The sequence below is a fragment of the Dama dama genome, chromosome 22 (genome assembly GCF_033118175.1).
Source record: "Dama dama isolate Ldn47 chromosome 22, ASM3311817v1, whole genome shotgun sequence".
Lineage (NCBI taxonomy): Eukaryota > Metazoa > Chordata > Mammalia > Artiodactyla > Cervidae > Dama > Dama dama.
The window spans coordinates 49,124,119-49,142,755 of record NC_083702.1 but is presented as its reverse complement, the minus strand read 5'-3'; the positions used below and the strand labels follow the sequence as shown (position 1 = coordinate 49,142,755).

The following is an 18,637-nucleotide window of genomic DNA, read 5'->3' as shown; positions in this document are numbered from 1 at the left end:
ACACACACCACACTTACATACAGCACACTCACATACCACATTCACATGCACCACACTCATCTGCACCACACACACATGCACCACACTCACATGTACCACAAACACACAATACACACACCACACTCACACACACCACACTCATACACCACACACATACCACACTCACATACAGCACACTCACACACGCCACACTCACATACCCCATTCACACACACCACATTCACATGCACCACACTCATCTTCACCACACACACACACCACACACACATAATACTCACACACACCACACTCACACATACTCACACACACCACACCCACACACACCACACTCATACACACTTTTATTGCAAAATAGTGAGTTTAAAAGTACAAGGACAGAAATCTGAATCAAGTTGGTCCGTTAGTTTTGACAAAGGTAGCTTCCCAAAGCAAGATGTCAGCAGTAGAGGTGATGGGGTGTGAGGTATACAGAGCCTGCCTGAACTACCTTCATAACTGTCCTGCAAACCCAATCCTACTCTAAAATAAAATGTTTACCCTCTCCCTATCCAGCTTGTCTACCTACCCACCCATCTACGATGCTGCACTGGTCTCATTTCACAAGGGGAGGGCCCCCTCCTCTGCATAACTCTTTCACAGGATTAAGTTTATTTTCCCAAGTGCTGCAGAGGATGTGGTGACATTGCACTCCCACAGAGAAAGAAGATTTTAAAGGTGGTAGTGATTCAGATAGTTTGGGCCATGGTATTGGGGAGAAATAATTGGAAACACCAATTTGGAGACTCTCTCCTGGGTGACACCATCCTAAGTGATCTTTTTTTTTATGGGAGTATAGTTGCTTTATAATGTGTTTCTGAAGTGAATCAGTTATATGCACACATATATCCCCTGTTGTTTTTTTATTTTCTTCCTGTTTAGGCCATCATAGAAGCATTAAGTAGAGTTCCCTCTGCTCTACAGCATAATGCATCTATCTTGATGTGGCCCAGGGTACCAGTAGGTGTTGAGTTTCTACATATCACATTGGAAAGCAGTGATGAACAAGACTTGATTCCTGCTGTCAGGAAGCTTACAGTCAAGCCAGGGAGACAGATGCTTATACAGTCAAACTAAGTTTATATGAAACGTATATCTATGTTCTCAAACAAAAAGAATAAATAAATCCTTATTTTATCAAATTTGCTTTTTATTCTCAGCACACTTCTTGCACCATTGCTTTAAAATTCTTGGGAAAGTGAAGCTAGAGATGCAATTCTTTTGCTAAGCAGATTCCAAAGAATTCCCAAATGTCTTTTTTGTGATTTTGGCAAAAGCACCTCTTCTTATAGATATAGGCTGGATGTTAACTTTTCAGTATCTCAGTTGATGAGAATTTAATCCATTAGGCCTTACTGAACTCTATCTACAATGTGCCAGACGCTGCACTAAATGCTTGATACACAAGCATGAATAATGTGCCATTTTTATTAGTATTTTCCCCAAATCCACAGTAAGGGTAGACATGGAGCAGAGAGAGAAGCCTGTGCTTTCTCTACAAGAGGGTGAGTGCTCTGAGAAACACTTGGGTGCTATGGAGCACAGAGGAGGGAGCAGAGGGTCAGAGGGCCCCACCTAAGGAAAATGAGTTTCACCGGGACCTTACAGGATGCATCCCCTCAACAGAGAATAAATGACTTGAAATTCCAAGGGCAGCAGTAATGTGTATTAATGCATGCTTTTATTGTTGATCCTTCCCCACCCCCACAGGTTTCTACCTTTATTATGATGTACAGAACACACTGTCAGAGAATACTGGACACAGTAATAAGAGCCAACTTTGATGAGGTAGGTCAATAAGTGTTAGGCTGTGAATACTCTGCATTAAAATATTATATTACAATAGCACTAGCTTTGACTAGTTTCCAGGTCTCTAGAAACCCCTGATGTACACTAGCTCTCTGAAGCCTCAGTGACCCCCGGACGCAAGCACTACCATCACCCCCATTTATGGATTTTCTGTGCGGGCAGTAGTTGGCATGGCTTTTCCCTTGTTCTAATGAGTGAACTACTTCCTGCCCAATTGGCCTGCTGGGAACCCAGTTCTGTCAAGGTATCATTATGCCAGAATTATACATTCAGAAAAACTAAAGGAAAGCTTGTCTATGTTTCGGGTTTAAACTTTTCCTGAGGCTTATCTGCTTCAGTGCATTTGGAGCTGATTAACCTTCCGTTCTCAAGTTCTGGTCCCTATGTCCATCTAACACTGCCCATAGGGCCATCTTTGAATACAAACAGTGTAAGGATTTAATTTTGATTTTAAAATATTATAGTTAAAGAATGGAGAGAAATGAGAGGATAGAAGCACTAGTTATATAAACAGAGGCAATAAAACATTCTTGTCTAAAATGCCAGCTGAAAGAACTTTCCAAAAGGATGGCAGGAAACCACACATTTCACCCCATAACGTGAGGCCGTTCTGTTTAAAGAAAATGCCTTTCAGACAAAAACAAAAACAAATAAAACCACTTGGGATCAGACGTGGACATTGAATCTGAGGGAAGATGACCTAGACTCTGGGCTTCCCGGATAGCTCAGCTGGTAAAGAATCTGCCTGCAATGCTAGAGATTGCAGTCTGATTCCTGGGTGGGGAAGTTCCCCTGGAGAAGGGATAGGCTACCCACTCTAGTATTCTTGGGCTTCACTGGTGGCTCAGATGGTAGAGAATCTGCCTGCCATGTGGGAGACCTGGGTTCGATCCCTGGGTTGGGAAGATCCCCTGGAGGAGGGCATGGCAACCCGCTCCAGTATTCTTGCCTGGAGAATCCCCATGGACAGGGGAGCCTGGTGGCCTACAGCCCACAGTGTCACAGAGAGTTGGACATGACAGAGTGACTGAGCAGAGCACAGCCTAAGCTCTCGAGGGGCTGCAAGAATTGTTGTTATTGGTGAAAAAATGCATGAGGTTTCCTTTTGTAGAGGGGGTGGTTCATGTGCTGTTGGAGATGGAGGGGACAGGATGAGGTAAGGCAGTGAAGACTTGTTGAGCTGGTGTCTGTGCTGAGCTCGTTGAGCTGGTGTCTGTGCTGAGCTTGCTGAGCTGGTATCTGTGCTGAGCTTGCTGAGCTGGTATCTGTGCGGCTCCTTATACTGTTCCCTCTGGAGCCTGCTGCAGCAGTGGTACCCCCATATATGAGCTGCCACTTGGTTCATAGACACAGCTCCAGAAGAGGGGGCCATGTGTTGATAGAGTAGGACGCTTCTTCCTGCTCTTGACTTTCATCCACTAGGTTTTTAAACCTCCCAAATTCCTTCTGTGACCATTTAAGTGGAATTTTTTGTCTTCTAGAAAGAAAGCTCATTGCTTTCTCTCCTACTGTGGTTTGGCTATTGCCTTACATATCAAAGAACCCTGAGATCTGGGCAAATCATGACTCATGATTGATTAAGAAAACACTGGCTTCTGTAACACACAAGTCCCAAATCTCAACATAATTTGACAAGACACGTCACAATCCAATGTGGACACCCTCGATTGGATGACTGGTTGCTGGGGGTGGTTCAGGGACCCAGGCTCCTCCTACCTTATGGCCGTACCCTGCCCTAGAGTCTTGGCATCTTTTTTGTTCAGCTGATGGATCCAAGAAAAGGATTACAGGGAAGACATCCTCCCTTCTTGAACTCGTTGGCCCAGAGATAAGATGCATCACTTTTGTCCATATTCCATTGGCAAGAGCAGGTCTCATGGCACTCCCCCCACCCACCTCTGCTTCTTGAGGTAGGCAGAGCTGGGAAGTGTGGCTCCTCTCTGGGCAGCAGCTTATTTACTAGAGGAGATCTAGTGGTCCCTCTCTGCCACAAGTACTCACAACAAAACTGGTGATAGTCTTCCCTTAACATTCTTATCAATACGTACTCATCGTCTCCCTTCACTGGCTTCCGTTTCTTAATTCTGACACTTATTGGGCATCTAATGACATACACTGCAAGATCCCAGGAATGGGGTGATAAGATAAGCCTCGAAGGGAAAAAAGTCATGCATACCAGTAACTCTGGAGAAGAGAATGGCAACCCACTCTAGTATTCTTGCCTGGAAAATTCCATGGACAGAGGAACCTGGCAGGCTACAGCCCATGGAGTCACAAAGAGTTGGACACCACTGAGAAACTAACATACACCAGCAGTTAGGATGCAGAATGTATGGTGAGAGGTCCAGAAACCTTGTGAGGGCTTGAGTGTTCCTGTGGGAGAAGGGCCAGACTGGGAGCTCAGGCTTGGATTCAAGACGTGGCTCAATTCCTCATCCTAGGAATGAAGATAAAAATACCATCCTGCCTATCCAGTTCACAGGATTGTTGGAAGGAGGAGATGAGACAATGCCTGGTAAAAGGTCATACAAATGCTTGCTTTTATCAGATAGGTTAATCAGAGAGTTAAGGGAGGTCACACAGTTGGTTAGATCCTTGTCACCTAACACTGCTGGTCCAGTATTCTTTCCACCCCACTGGCAGGGGTATTTGGTGGCTGTTTTTGAGGTGGTTGATGAAAATGTGGTTGATTCTACCCAAACACAAAAAGAATGAAGGGGGATATTTTACCTCTGAAGAGAATGGCTTTCTCTCCTACAGCTGAGAAAAGTCATCGGTAAATAGATGCTGGATGTCTCTGGTACATTTTGATGATATTGTTTGTTTCAGATCTTCAAGATCTTTAATATCCATTGAGGTCACAGTGTATGCTAGTATCACAGTCTTAAATTACCTTGTTTCCTTGTTCATTGTTTGTCTCCTCCCACCAGAACAGAAGCCCTTGAGGGCAGGGATCTTGTTTACTACTGTATCCAGGTCAGCTATACTCTCAGGCTCTCAGTAAATATTTCTTGAGTGGGTGAGTAGATGAACTGATGGATGATGGATGGATAGAAAACCTCCACAGACTTACAGCATTATCAGGAGGGTGCAAAGAAGCCAAGTCTGTATGTAGGGGACTTCCTGTAAAGCCTTTTCCTAACTACATTGCACAAAGAATTGTAAACTCAGATAGCCCTGTGTTTGAGTCTCAAATCCACCACTTAACAGCCTGTGACCTTGAGAAAGGCACTTAACCTCTGTGAGCCTCAGTTTCTTTTGCTGTAAAATGGAGGTAATAGCTATATCTACCTCATAGTAAAATTGTGATAATTATATGAAAATTATATAGATTAAAGTATCTAATTTCAAACTGAGAGCATAATAACTACTAGCTATTGTTTTGTCAAGTTCCTTTTAACACTATAGCAATTAAGTACCCATGACTGGAAATCATCAGATATGTTTCCAAAAGATGCCAATATACCAGGAATAAAGTAAGTATGGACATGGAAAAGAAATAGAAAACTTACCTAGGTATTCTTAAGGAAATCACCTTCTGATGCTTTATTGAGCAGAGAGGGAAAAGGCTGAGAATTCAAGGGACTAAAGTAGATAATCCAGAAAACTTGTTTTAAATAATCATTTTCAATCATTTACCTGTGATTCTTTCACCATTTTTGCTTGCAAGGAGTAAGGAGAACTTTTTCTGTCTAATTATGTTTCCATTTGTTAAATGCCTTCATGATGCCTGGCATTTTATAAATAATCTTATTTCATCCTACTAATAGGTAAACAACATCTCCCTCCTGTTAAAGCTGATAACTCTTATTTACATAATTATTTAGTCCCGAGCCCCAGATTCAACTGATTTGCCATCTAACATACATGGCCTAATCAGAGCTCTGACTTTCCACCCTAAATCTGTTTTTCCCAAGTCTTAGATAGCCACTACCACACACCCAACTGCTCAAGCCGCAAACCTCAATTCTTCGTATCTAGTCTATCAGAATGTCCTGTTGGCTCCACCTCCTGATAACACCGTGTCTGTTCATTCCACATCTAACTTCCAAGTATCAGCCCTTGAGCTTTGCGGTGTTTTCCCTCCTTCTGAGGAACCAGCCCGTCGGACGCTGTTGTTGTTCAGTAGCCCAGTCATGTCCGGCAGACATTAAATCCTCTTAAATGCAGAGTAGCAAGAGAGGCTGAAACTGGATAACACGGCATCTACAAGTGCTGCTCCAGTGACAGAACTGACGGCGGCTTTCAGTGCCAGGCAGACTTGAAAAAGACAGATGGCTGCTCGTGCGAGTGATCTTGGACAGATTTGTTTTAATGTACACAGTCGCTGATGCTTTCCAGAATTTCTGCTGGAAACTGACTCATAAAAAGAGAGTAGGGCTACATGCAAGGAGAACTTAGAAAGGCAAATGAATTCAGAATCTACCAAATATTAGGAATCAACTGGGCAGTGCTTCTTATTCAGAGTTGGAAGGCAGGCAGGGAGGTCCAGGACCTGGCCAGAGGCCAATATCCTGGGATGACATGGGATCTGGGGACAGCAGAGGGTTGTCTGGAGGGCAAGTACCTTGTCTAAGAGATGTGGCCATCTCCAGGCCCATGTCAGCTAATAGCCGTCCGATGTCCCAGTGACAACAAGGGCCTTGATAGGTGAGCAGAGCCACCATGGAGATCCTGGCTGGGTGATGCTCAGAAACTTAGGCGACGGTGTCTCAAGTGTTTATGGCAGTACAGTGATTTCTTGGGGCTTCCCAGGTGGCACTAGTGGTAAAGAACCCACCTGGCAATGCAGGAGACATAAGAGATGTGGGTTTGATCCCTGGGTTGGGAAGATCCCCTGGAGGAGGGCATGGCAACCCATTCCAGTATTCTTACCTGGAGAATCCCATGGACAGAGAAGCCTGGCGGGCTATAGTCCGTAGGGTCGCAAAGAGTCAGACATGACTGAAGTGACTTAGCACATATGTATGCACTGACTTCTTGTGCCTGGCAGTGGTAGTGCCTCCATAATATAGTAATAGTAATAGAATTTAACCTTTATTAGGCATTTACTATGTGCCGACCACTATAATAAGTACTTTGGTAGGAATCTTTACCAAAATCTAGTTAATACTATTTTAATTCCCATTTCCCTGATAAAGAAACTGAGGCATAGAGATATTACCCCTCTAGTTGGTAGTGGGAACTTTTTAAAGGCAGTCTTCACTCATCTGATTTTTTGTTGTTGTTGATTTTAATTTTCAATCTGGTTGAAAACTTTGCCACATTTTCACTATCATGGAATTAACAGAACTGTGACTTGAGTTTTACAATGTACAAACCTGACCTCATTCACCTTGATCATGTTTTTGGCAACTAACCATTTCCCCTCTAGGAAGTCAGGGGGCATGCTTTTCTCTCTGTTCCTCATCCACCAAGCTTCCCATCCAGTGTTTACACTGAGAAGTCCAGCCAGGCCATGGACATCAGGACAGTCTGTCCACCTGAGGCTGAGCTGATATCACCAGGCTGGGGTCAGAGGTAACCTGTAAAGAGGAAAGCAAGACCCCCCTCCTGATAAGGGCTTGAAGGACATCTGCAGGTTCTCAGGGTGCGGCCAGAAAGCTGGGAGGCAGGTGACAGTCCAGGAGAGCCATAGCTCTCAGGAATGGGATAGAAGTCCAGTTACCAAGAAAAGAGCAAAGTAGCCACGAGATTGATTTATGGAAAGACAGGCAGACTTGCGCTCTATCCATCCATTCCCTGACTCGCTGTCTGGCTTTGGACAAATAAGTTAATCTCTACAAAATGGGAGCAGCAATCCTTAGCTGTAGTATCAACTGAGAGTAACTGTGCTTAGTTTCTGATGTATAGTAGCACTCAACAACAACAAAAAATCATAATGCTGACACCAATAGTTACACCACCTCCAAAGTGTTAGCTTCAAGTACTGAATTACTTCCTGCTCCGGATCAAGAGTGACTTATGGAACCAGGAATTTAGGCAGTGCTGTGCTTGGGGTTCAGGAGTGCCCATCCTTGGAGGAAAGAATGATACTTGGTCTAGGAGCCAAGTCGAGCTTATAAGAATTCACAGCAATTCAGTTATTTCTTCCCTAACCTTAAGATGAGTCATTCCTCAATGTTAGTTGCGTCTGACTCTGTGACCCTGTGGACTGTAGCCCTCCAGGCTTCTTTGCCCCTGGAACTCTCCAAGTAGGAACGTGAAATGGTGTGCTGTGATTAGTTGCTCAGCTGTGTCCGTCTCTTTGCGACCTTGTGGACTGCAGCCCGCCAGGCTCCTCTGTTCATGGGGATTCATCAGGCAAGAATACTGGAATGGGTTGCCACACCTCCCTCCAGGGGATCTTCCCAACCCAGTGATGGAAGCCAGGTCTCTCACATTGCAGGCAGATTCTTTACCGACTGAGTCACCATGGAAGCCCAGAGTGGGCAGCCTATCCCTTCTCCAGGGGGCCTCTCCAACCCAGGGGTCAAACCTGGGTCTTTACGTTGCAGGTGGATTCTTTACTGAGTCACTAGGGAAGCCCCTTGAAAATGTTATTATATGCACTGAGTAAACATACTCACTTCCTTTGTCTTGTCCCACCCCTCCCCCCCTCCCCTGCTCTCTCACTGACCTCCAACTCACACCCGGGAAGACAGAGGTGTAGGGGCCTGCTATACTGGTATTTACAAGAATAATTCCATTTTGAGTGCCTACTAGATTTCTGTTCTGTGCTAGTGGTTAGAGTTGTGGGTTGGGGTGTTGTCATAGCTTACCGTCCAGATGTCACCATCTAGCATCCCATAATAACACCAGCCAGCCAAGGCTGCACCAAAGGCTCTTTGAGAAAACGGTAGACTCTGGATCCAAAGAGGCCCTTGCACTTTATCAATTTTGGGGGCACATGTCAGTTTGTGGCACCTACTCTCTTTCCTTCTAGACATATTCCTTTTACCAGCAGCTCATACACTGTTCTCTTCCTTTCCAGAACTCTTTGGGGCCCCCAGGGCACCAACAGACTCAAAGAGTAGTTCTAGTGCTTGCTCCAAGCTTTTTAGAAGCCATGTCCCACTTTCCCTTTCTTAACCTTTTTACGCAGACCCCAGTAAGCATGAAGGGGCCAATGGGGTGACAAGCTACTCCTCTCTCCCAGGGCAGAGCAGACCCCAGGCTGCCAGGCCAGGTGCTCCTCCCACAGGGGGTATGCGGACTGATGGCCAGGGTCAGGGCTTGGGATGGGAGAACCTTCCAAAGCTCCTAATCCACCCCAGGCTGAGACAGCTTCTGCGTCTGCAGGGGGAGCAGAGAAGAGCACTGTGGACTGGAGTGGCCTTGGCCAAGTCCCCAGGCTCTGCTGGGAGGGCCCTGTGTAACCTCACGGTTCTTCTCCTCTCTGTGGGTCGATACAGGTTCAAAGTTTCCTTCTGCACTTTTGGCAAGGAATGCCGCCCCACATGCTGCCTGTGCTGGGCTCCTCCACGGTGGTGAACATTGTCGGCGTGTGCGACTCTATCCTCTACAAGGCTATCTCCGGAGTGCTGATGCCCACCGTGCTGCAGGCGCTACCTGACAGGTGGGCACGCTTTTTCTCCTAGCCCCGTGTGGCAGGTCCTCGGCCACTTCTCAGTTATGGAAAGTAACTGTGCATTCTTTGGGGTCCTCCCTTGTAAAGATCATTAATTTTGTTGTTGCTGTTCAGTTGCTGTCATGTCTCACTCTTTGCAGCCTCATGGGCTGCAGCACACCAGGCTCCCCTGTCCTCCACTAGCTCCCTGAGTTTGCTCAAGTTCATGTCCATTGAGTCAGTAATGCTATCTAACCATCTCATCCACTGCCGCCACCTTCTCCTTTTGCCTTCAATCTTTCCCAGCATCAGTCAGTTCTTTGCATCAGTTGGCCAAAGTATTGGAGCTTCAGTTTCAGCATCAGACCTTCCAATTAATATTCAGGGTTGATTTCTTTTAGGATTGATTAGTTTGATCTCCTTGTTGTCCAAGGGACTCTCAAGAATCTCCTCCAGCACCACAATTTGAAAGCATCAGTTCTTCAGCACTCAGCCTTCTTTATGGTCCAACTCTAATGTCTGTACATGACTACTGGAAAAATCACAGCTTTGACTGTACAGACCTTTGTCAGTAAAATGATGTCTCTGCTTCTTACTACACCATCTAGGTTTGTCATAGTTTTTCTTCCAAGGAGCAAATCTTTTAATTTCACCACAGTCACCACCTGCAGTGACTTTAGAGCCTCCCCCCCTAAAAAATATCTGTCATTACTTCCACTTTTTCCTCTTCTATTTGCCATGAAGTGATGGGACCAGAGGTCCTGATCTTAGTCTTCTGAATGTTGAGTTGTAAGACAGCTTTTCCACTCTCCTTTCCCTCTCATCAAGAGGATTTTCAGTTCCCTTTCACTTTCTGCCACTAGACTGGTATCATCTGCATATCTGAGATTGTTGATATTTCTCCTGGCCATCTTGATTCCAGCTTGTGAGTCATCCAGCCTGGCATTTAGCATGATGTACTCTGCATAGAAGTTAAACAAGCAGGGTGACAATATATAGCCTTGACATACTCCTTTCCCAATTTTGAACCAGTCCCTTGTTTCATGTCTGGTTCTAACTGTTGCTTCTTGACCTGCATACAGGTTTCTCAGGAGACAGATAAGGTGGTCTGGTATTTCCCATCTCTTTAAAAATTTTCCACAGTTTGTTTGGATCCACACAGTCAAAGGCTTTAGCATAGTCAATGAAGCAGAACTGGACTTTAAATTTTAAAGTATAAGACATTAAATTTTATTTATATTTTTAAATATAAGTAAAGAAGTTTAATATTTTAAACCACTTATACCTTTCAAAAATCTCCTGCGGTCCAGTGGTTGGGACTTCACTCTCCAGTACAGTGGATGTGGGAGCTTCCCTGGTGGGGGAGCTAAGACCCCACTTGCCATGCAGCCTGAAAACACAAAACATAAAACAGAAGCAATATGGTAACACATTCAATAAAGACTTTAAAAACTGGTCCACATAAAAAAAGTCTTAAGAAACAAATACAAAACATTTAAAAAATTAAAAAAGTATGACATGATACACACCAAAACATCTCTGTTCTACTCTTCTTCCTGACACCCAGGTCCCTGCCCACAAAACATCAAATATAAACATTTTCTTGGGGGGGGGGGCATCCAGATCTGCTATTAACATGTACCCAGTGCATGACATATACTTTTTATTTTTTTAATTTAATTTAATTTTTAATTGGAGGATAATTACTTTACAATATAGTGATGGTTTCTGTCATACATCAACATGAGTCAGCCACAGGGATACATACCCACGTCCTCTCCCTCTTAAACTTCCCTCCCACCTCCCACTCCCCATCCCACCCCTCTCGGTTGTCACAGAGCACCGGCTCTGGGTTCCTGCATCATACAGCAAATTCCCTCTGGCTGTCTGTTTTACAACTGGTAACGTATATGTTCCAATACTACTCTCTCAAGTCTTCCCACCTTCTCCCTCCCCCACTGTGAACAGTCTGTTCTTTATGTCTGTGGCTCCTTTGCTGCCCTGAGAATAAGTTCATCTGTACCATCTTTCTAGATTCCGTGTATATGCGTTCATATACAGTATTTGTTTTTCTCTTTCTGACTGACTTCACTCTGTATGGGCTTCCCTTGTGGTTCAACTGGTAAAGAATCTGCTTGCAACGTGGGAGACCTGGGTTTGATCCTTGGGTTGGGAAGATCCCTGGAGAAGCGAAAGGCTACCCACTCCAGTATTCTTGCCTGGAGAATTCCATGGACAGTCCATGGGGTCTCAAAAAGTCAGACATGACTGAGCAACCTTCACGCACTTCACTGTGTATAATAGGCTCTAGTGACACCCTGTTTATGCTGTTTTCTACCTTGTTTCTAAAAGGAACAAGTCCTGAAGATTGTGTTGGACAGCTTCTGTGCCCTGGCAGAGGAAGGCTCCACTGTCTTCTGTGCTGCCTTCTGCCCTGGGAGGTGCAGTGGGAGAGGGTGGACGGTGTGGAGCCCCTGATGGGGCTCCATTTCCCTGTGGCTTCCAGCTCAGATCAGCCTGTGTGAGGGCTGGGGGCCAGAAGGAGGGAGAAGAGTGAAGTCAGGAGACGGCCTCTCTGCCTCCCTCCCCGTGAGGTCACCGCTGGCTGGCCACGTCCTCCTGGGGCTCTGCGCCCATTCAGGCAGCCTCTCTCTCCCTCCCTCCATGCTGTCCTTTGGCTGTGAGGTGGGTGACAGCCTGCTGGCCCTAAACCCGGGTCGCTGCAGTCAGCCTTATGGGTTCACCTATGCCTATCTATGCCTTTATGACTTGTCCCTTATAAATAAACTCCACTATTTTGAGTGGCATCTGTTTCCTGCTGGGACTGTTACAGAGAGCATTCTACATCCGCCTATAATGAGGTTTGTTTTTTTCTTCTTTTTTAACACCTGCATATTGTGCCTTTGTGTTGAGTTGAATTCGTTGTCTTGATGTTCCCAGTCTTGTCCCACTACTGTACAGGGCTGTGATGAATAATGTTCTCAGGACATTCTCCTACACGGTGCAGTTTGTTAGTTTCCTAGGGCTGCAGTAACAAAAAGTACCACAAACTGGGTGGTCTGAAAAAAAACAAATATATTGCCTCACAGTTCTGGAGGCTGGAAGTCTGACATCAGGGTGCTGTCAGGGTTGGTTCCTTGGGCTTCCCAGGTGGCGCTCGTGGTAAAGAACCCACCTGACAACGCAGGAGACATGAGAGACACAGGTTCGATCCATGGGTCAGGAAGATCCCCCTGGAGGAGGGCGTGGCTGCCCTCGGCAGTATTCTTGCCCAGAAAGTCCCACGGACAGAGGAGCCTGGCGGGCTGCAATCCATGGGGTCACAGAGTTGGACACGACTGAAGCGACTTGGCGCACAGGGTTGGTTCCTTGCAGAGACCGAGAGGAGATCTGTCCCACACCTCTCTCCCAGTTTCTGATGGCTGCCATCGGTCCTGGGCTCTCCGCGGTTTGCAGCTGCACTGCTCATCTCTGCCTCCATCTTCACTTCTCTGCCTTCACCCCCACTCTATGTCTTGCTGTCTCATGTCTTGCTCATCGGCATTGGATTTAGGGCCCACCCAGTTAATCCAAGTTTTCATCTCAAGATCCTTAATTTAATCACATCTCTAAAAACCCTTATATCAAATAAGGTCAACTTAATGGGTTCCAGTGGACTTATTTTGGGGGAAACAACCCTTCATCCTACTGCACAGAGTATACAGGATCAATTCCTAAAGGGCTCAATTCCTAGTTCAAAGCCTATGTGACTTAAACTTTTCTCAGTGAAGTTATAATCTGCATTTATCTTATTATGAATGGTGTTGAATATCCCTTCATGCCTTTAAGAGTGATTTTTATTTCTTTCCTGTGAACTCTCTGCTCTTAATCTTTGACTGTTTTTCTATTTGGTAGTTGATGTTTTTCTCATTGATTTTTAAGAGCATTTTAATTTTTAGGGACATTAACCATTTATCTGTAATGAGAGTTGCAAATATTTTCTCATTTTGTTCTTTTATTTTTGCCATACAGAAAATGTATTCGCATAGTTGAGTTTATCAGCCCTTGTTTTTATGGCTTCTGGATTTTGTATCATTGTTTTAGACCTCTTCCCCACCTCAATTACAATACAATTTTCCCATGGCTTATCCCACAAAACTTATTGTTTAATTTTGTACCTTTGAACTTTTATTCAATTTATAATTCATCCTTGTGTAAGATGTAAAGTATGCCTTTTTCCCCAGTAGTTCTTCTTATCCCAATACATATGTTAATTATTCTATCTTCTCTTCACAGATTTAAGGTGCCTCCTATTTTATGTAGTAAATGTTATACATATTGGTACTATTTCTAGCCTTCCTAGCCTATACCATTTATATTGCTGTATATTCATGTTCTGTGCTTCCCAGGTGGTGCTAGTGGTAAAGAACCCAGCTGCCAATGCAGGAGAAAAAAGAGACGTGGGTTCAATTTCTGGGTTGAGAAGATTCCCCTGGAGGAGGGCACGGCAACCCACTCCAGTATTCTTGCCTGGAGAGTCCCATGGACAGAGGAGACTGGCAGGCTATAGTCTATGGAGTCACAAAGAGTTGGACACGACTGAAGCGACTTAGTACGCACCCACCCATATTCATGTTTCAGGGTCACGCTATCTTTAAGCTCTGTGCTTTAAAATGTATTTTAATATTTGATAGGCTAGCTCCTCACACTTTCTTTTGTATAATTTTACTCTTATTGTCAACACAATGGCATGGTAGTTTTAAGTGTTTGTGTGTGCATGTATGTACACATTGAATATATATACATACTTAAAACTTTTCAGTTAGAAATGCATACTCTGTTTTTAGGGGTGAAATGATACAACATCTTGAATTTGCTTAAAACACTCTAGAAAAGAAAGAGTAGCATGTTGCAAATCAAACCAGCAAAATGTCTCTAATTATTGATGCTGGGTCATGGGTATTTGGAGGTTTAAAGTTTTTCATAATAAAAGTGTTAAAAGCAAAACTTAACAGAAAGTAGAGTGCCCACTGAAATAGAGAACACAAGAAAAGAACCGGGTCTGATGGGGAAATGATGAATTCTGTTTGAACGTGTTTAATTTGATGAATCTTTGAGGGCTTTGAAATGGCGGTGTTTGGAGTTCTGAAGTCATCTGCTCTGAAGATATGAAAGTGAGTGCAGATGGTGACTGAAGCTGCAGGCATGGAGAAACTATCTAGGGAAGGAATATAGCATGATAAGAGAAGGCTAAGGACTAGACTTGGAAGAACTGGAAGATGTAATGGCCAAATAGAGAGGACTAAGCTTTGATCTGGTCCCATCATTTCATGGGAAATAGATGGAGAAACAGTGGAAACAGTGTCAGACTTTATTTTTTGGGGCTCCAAAATCACTGCAGATGGTGATTGCAGCCATGAAATTAAAAGACGCTTACTCCTTGGAAGGAAAGTTATGACCAACCTAGATAGCATATTAAAAAGCAGAGATATTACTTTGCCAACAAAGGTCCATCTAGTCAAGGCTGTGGTTTTTCCAGTGGTCATGTATGGATGTGAGAGCTGGACTGTGAAGAAAGCTGAGCGCTGAAAAATTGATGCTTTTGAACTGTGGTGTTGGAGACGACCCTTGAGAGTCCCTTGGACTGCAAAGAGATCCAACCAGTCCATCCTGAAGGAGATCAGTCCTGGGTTGTTCGTTGGAAGGACTGATGCTGAAGCTGAAACTCCAATACTTTGGCCACCTGATGCAAAGAGTTGACTCATTGGAAAAGACCCTGATGCTGGGAGGGATTGGGGGCAGGAGGAGAAGGGGATGACAGAGGATGAGATGGCTGGATGGCATCATCGACTTGATGGGCATGAGTTTGAGTAAACTTCGGGGGTTGACGTTGGACAGGGAGGCTTGGCGTGCTGTGATTCATGGGGTCGCAACGAGTCGGACATGACTGAGTGACTGAACTGAACTGAAGATTTGTGACTGAGGAGAAAGAAGAAGGAGGGATCACAGATTCCAAGGGAAGCAAAGGTTTCTGAAAGGAGGAAGGGCTCACAGAACTGAATGCTGTCAGATGTCATGAATCAGAAACAACACGAATCAGAATGAATCCATGGCGTTTGTGTCATGGATGGAGGTTGCTGCCTGGGTGGGACCTGTGGGTAGGTGGAGGGACAGGAGTGAGGTGAGGAGTAAATAGGAGGTGAAGAAGAAGAGACAGAGTCTAAACAACTGAAGAAGTATGTCTGAGAAGTGGAAGAAAGAGAGCAGTAGCTTGAGGAGACAGAGTGATGAAAGAAGAGGGGTTTTTGTTTTTAAGATGAGATTCTTGAACCCATTAAAACACCAAAAGAAATGATGGAGAGGGAGGAAAATGTGAACAATCAAGAGAAGGGGCAGTCAGAAATGGAAGGTTCCTGAGAAGGCAGGAGGGGAAGAGATGGGGCTGGCTCCTTGATTCCATCAGGAAGGCTGACTTCTTTGGGGGTTTGTTTTCCCTGAGAAGTAGGAGGTGATGCCACCTACTGGTGGACGGGGGCGGGGGGGGGCGATGTTGGGAGATTGGAAGTGTGAGGGGCACCGAGAAGGTTGGAGTAAGTCACAGAACAGGGAAGAGTGAGCGAGCAGAGAAACACGGGACTTTCCAGCTTGGGGGAAGAATCAGAGGGAGACTGAGTGAGGGCAGGTAGGTGGTGTTGGTGGAAGGCAAGGATGGTGTGGGTGGTCAGCAGAGGGAGAAGTCCTTGTGGCCGGCATGGCTAAGGAGGACCCCACAGAGGACACCAAACCCAGCGTGAAGAGTGGATTCTTTTGATGGCAAGAGCCTGAAAATGGTGCTCATTGTCTCCTCAACGGCGAATTCCCATCTCAGATTGCAAGCAACTGCCCCCTCAACCCTTCACCCCTCTGACCCCCCTCCCACCTCCTGCCCCTAAACAGTCCTTGACTTTCCAAATAGGACATGGTTTCAAGGTCTGTGTCAGTATTGTCTTTGTCGGTTTAAAAATGCACGGTTGCTTCCCAGTTCCTGCCAAGAGGAAGCATCTGAGCAAGCCCAAGCCCAGCTGGGTGTGCAGGCGTGGCGGTAAGTGGCAGACAGGGTTCCTGCCCTGCTGAGGGGCTTGGACAAGACTGGGCAGCCCGAAGAGGAGACTGCAAATTGCAGACGGTGCTCTCAGGCCCACAGCCCACTCTCAACACCCCTCCCACAAGCCTCTTCCGAACTGTGAAGGATGGAGTCTTACTTGCAGAGTCCTAGACGCTGCCAAGCCTTGCGGCGGGCTTTTCCCCACCTGTGTACGTGTGTCTCCTCGTCCACCGGCGTGAGCACCGCCGCGTGCTCTGTCTGCACCTTTCTCCGACCCACTAGCTCTCCTCAGAGCCTGGGCTGCCCGCACTGTCCCTGAGGTTGCTGCTTTCAGTGACTCCTAATGGTTGCAGTCAAAACACCATCAGAGATCCTGAGACTCTGTAGGGCCCCACAGGGAGGCCTGTGGCCTGTACTGTGGGGAACACATGAGGCCCTTTGTTGCTATTGTTTAGTTGCTAACTTGTGTCTGACTCTCTTGCAGCCCCCATGGACTGTAGCCTGCCAGGCTCCTCTGTCCATGGGATTTCCCAAGCAAGAATGCTGGAATGGGTCGTCATTTCCTTCTGCCCGAAATCTTCCCTACCCAGGGATCGAACCCACGTCACCTGCATTGGCAGGTGGATTCTTTAACCACTGAGCCACCTGGGAAGCCCTCAAGGCACCTACCATGTGTCATTTGTCTTTCTAGCTTGACTCAGGTGATCCGGAAGTTTGCTAAGCAGCTGGATGAGTGGCTAAAAGTGGCTCTCCATGACCTCCCAGAAAATTTGCGAAACATCAAGTTTGAATGTAAGTACTCAGTTTGGAAGCAGAGGGGAAGGGAGGGTAACATTTTAGTACCAAGTATTTTACACAGGTTGTTAATAAAATAACAATTAGAGCTAACAATTTACTGGTGCCTACAAAGCACTGAGTACTATGCTTAGCAGTTTCCATGCATTAATTTAGTTAATCCTTACAAAATGTTTATTACGGGTGGCACACCTCTCCTTTACAGAAAATGAAACAGGCTCAGAGACGGAGTCAGCGGCAGAGGCAGGTCTGTCTGTCTGACATCCACGTTTCTGCTGTCACCGCCACACTTTTTATTCTAGTTAATCCTCACTCACTTGCTGATGTAGAAAACAATATCCCTCTGATGAGGCTCAGAGAGGCAAAGAAAGTTCCCCAAAGCTACACAGCCACATAGCTGGTAATTAGGGGCCAGAAGTTGAACTCACATCTTTCTGACCCTAAAACTGAGATTTCCCCGAAGCTCCTGCCCAATGGGGCTAACAGAAGACAAAAAACAGCTTCAGGGGTCCACATATTTAGTTCTCTGCCTAAGGGGAAAGCAAAATTTATATTTCTCACAGGGTACTGAGACTGTGGATCTTTTCTCTGACAAGCGTCACCACTCAGTCCACGAGCATTCATTTTGCCTGAGAAAATTGGGCCTGTTTCTCTGGCTTACTGTGTCCGTACTTGTGGGAAGTCTCAGGTGCCGTTAAGTAAAGATGAAATGATTTTAAGTAAAACAAAGTTTTGAGATATATGTTTCTTAGAGCCCCATTTGAATACAGATTGCCATTCTTGCCCGAAATAAGTGCCAGCAAGAAAAATGAAGGAGATCAAATTACCCTCTCTCCACAGGCAAAGGGGGCCCTTTCAGACTCCCTTTGAGGCCGCCTGCCGTGCCCATCACCTATTGATAAAGCCCGCTTTATTTCACGGCTCTCAGTTCTTTTCTTTTCACGAGCACTAAATTCCACATCACAAAGTTAAAGAAAAAGTAATTAAGGAGAAGGATTAACGATTGATCGCCCTGGAAAATTAGAAGTTCATCTGTCCCCCCACCCCACCCACCTACCCCTCATTCCTCCACCCCACGCCCTATTTTTCCAACCAAGCTGGCTCTGAGCACAAATTGGAATAATCCCAGGGAAATTTCTGACTGTTTCTTGACCAGTTCAGAAATTAATGAGAAGAATGCCCCGTGCCCATTTTAATTATGCTGGCAAAACAAACCTGGTGAAAGTCTGAAGCCAGGAGGTTTGTCGCACCTGCCACCTGTCCACGCCTGGAGGCACCCACTCTCCCCAGGGAGCCTTGGGGGTGCACTTGGAGAACTTACAAGGAGTAGAGACATACACCTCTCCAGAGGACTCTGTAAGGATCAAGATCTCGGACTGGCATGT

At 45.6% G+C, this 18,637-nt stretch overlaps 1 protein-coding gene across 1 annotated transcript in view; it reads left to right on the top strand.

The window, feature by feature from the left end:
* RFX4 (regulatory factor X4) overlaps window positions 1-18,637 on the top strand; it is a 158,940-nt gene that overhangs the window by 92,778 nt on the left and 47,525 nt on the right. Inside the window, exons 7-9 of the mRNA XM_061125442.1 lie at window positions 1,747-1,824; window positions 9,240-9,403; window positions 17,149-17,249. Coding sequence (XP_060981425.1) covers window positions 1,747-1,824; window positions 9,240-9,403; window positions 17,149-17,249 — 343 coding nt within the window. The remainder of the gene's footprint in view (window positions 1-1,746; window positions 1,825-9,239; window positions 9,404-17,148; window positions 17,250-18,637) is intronic.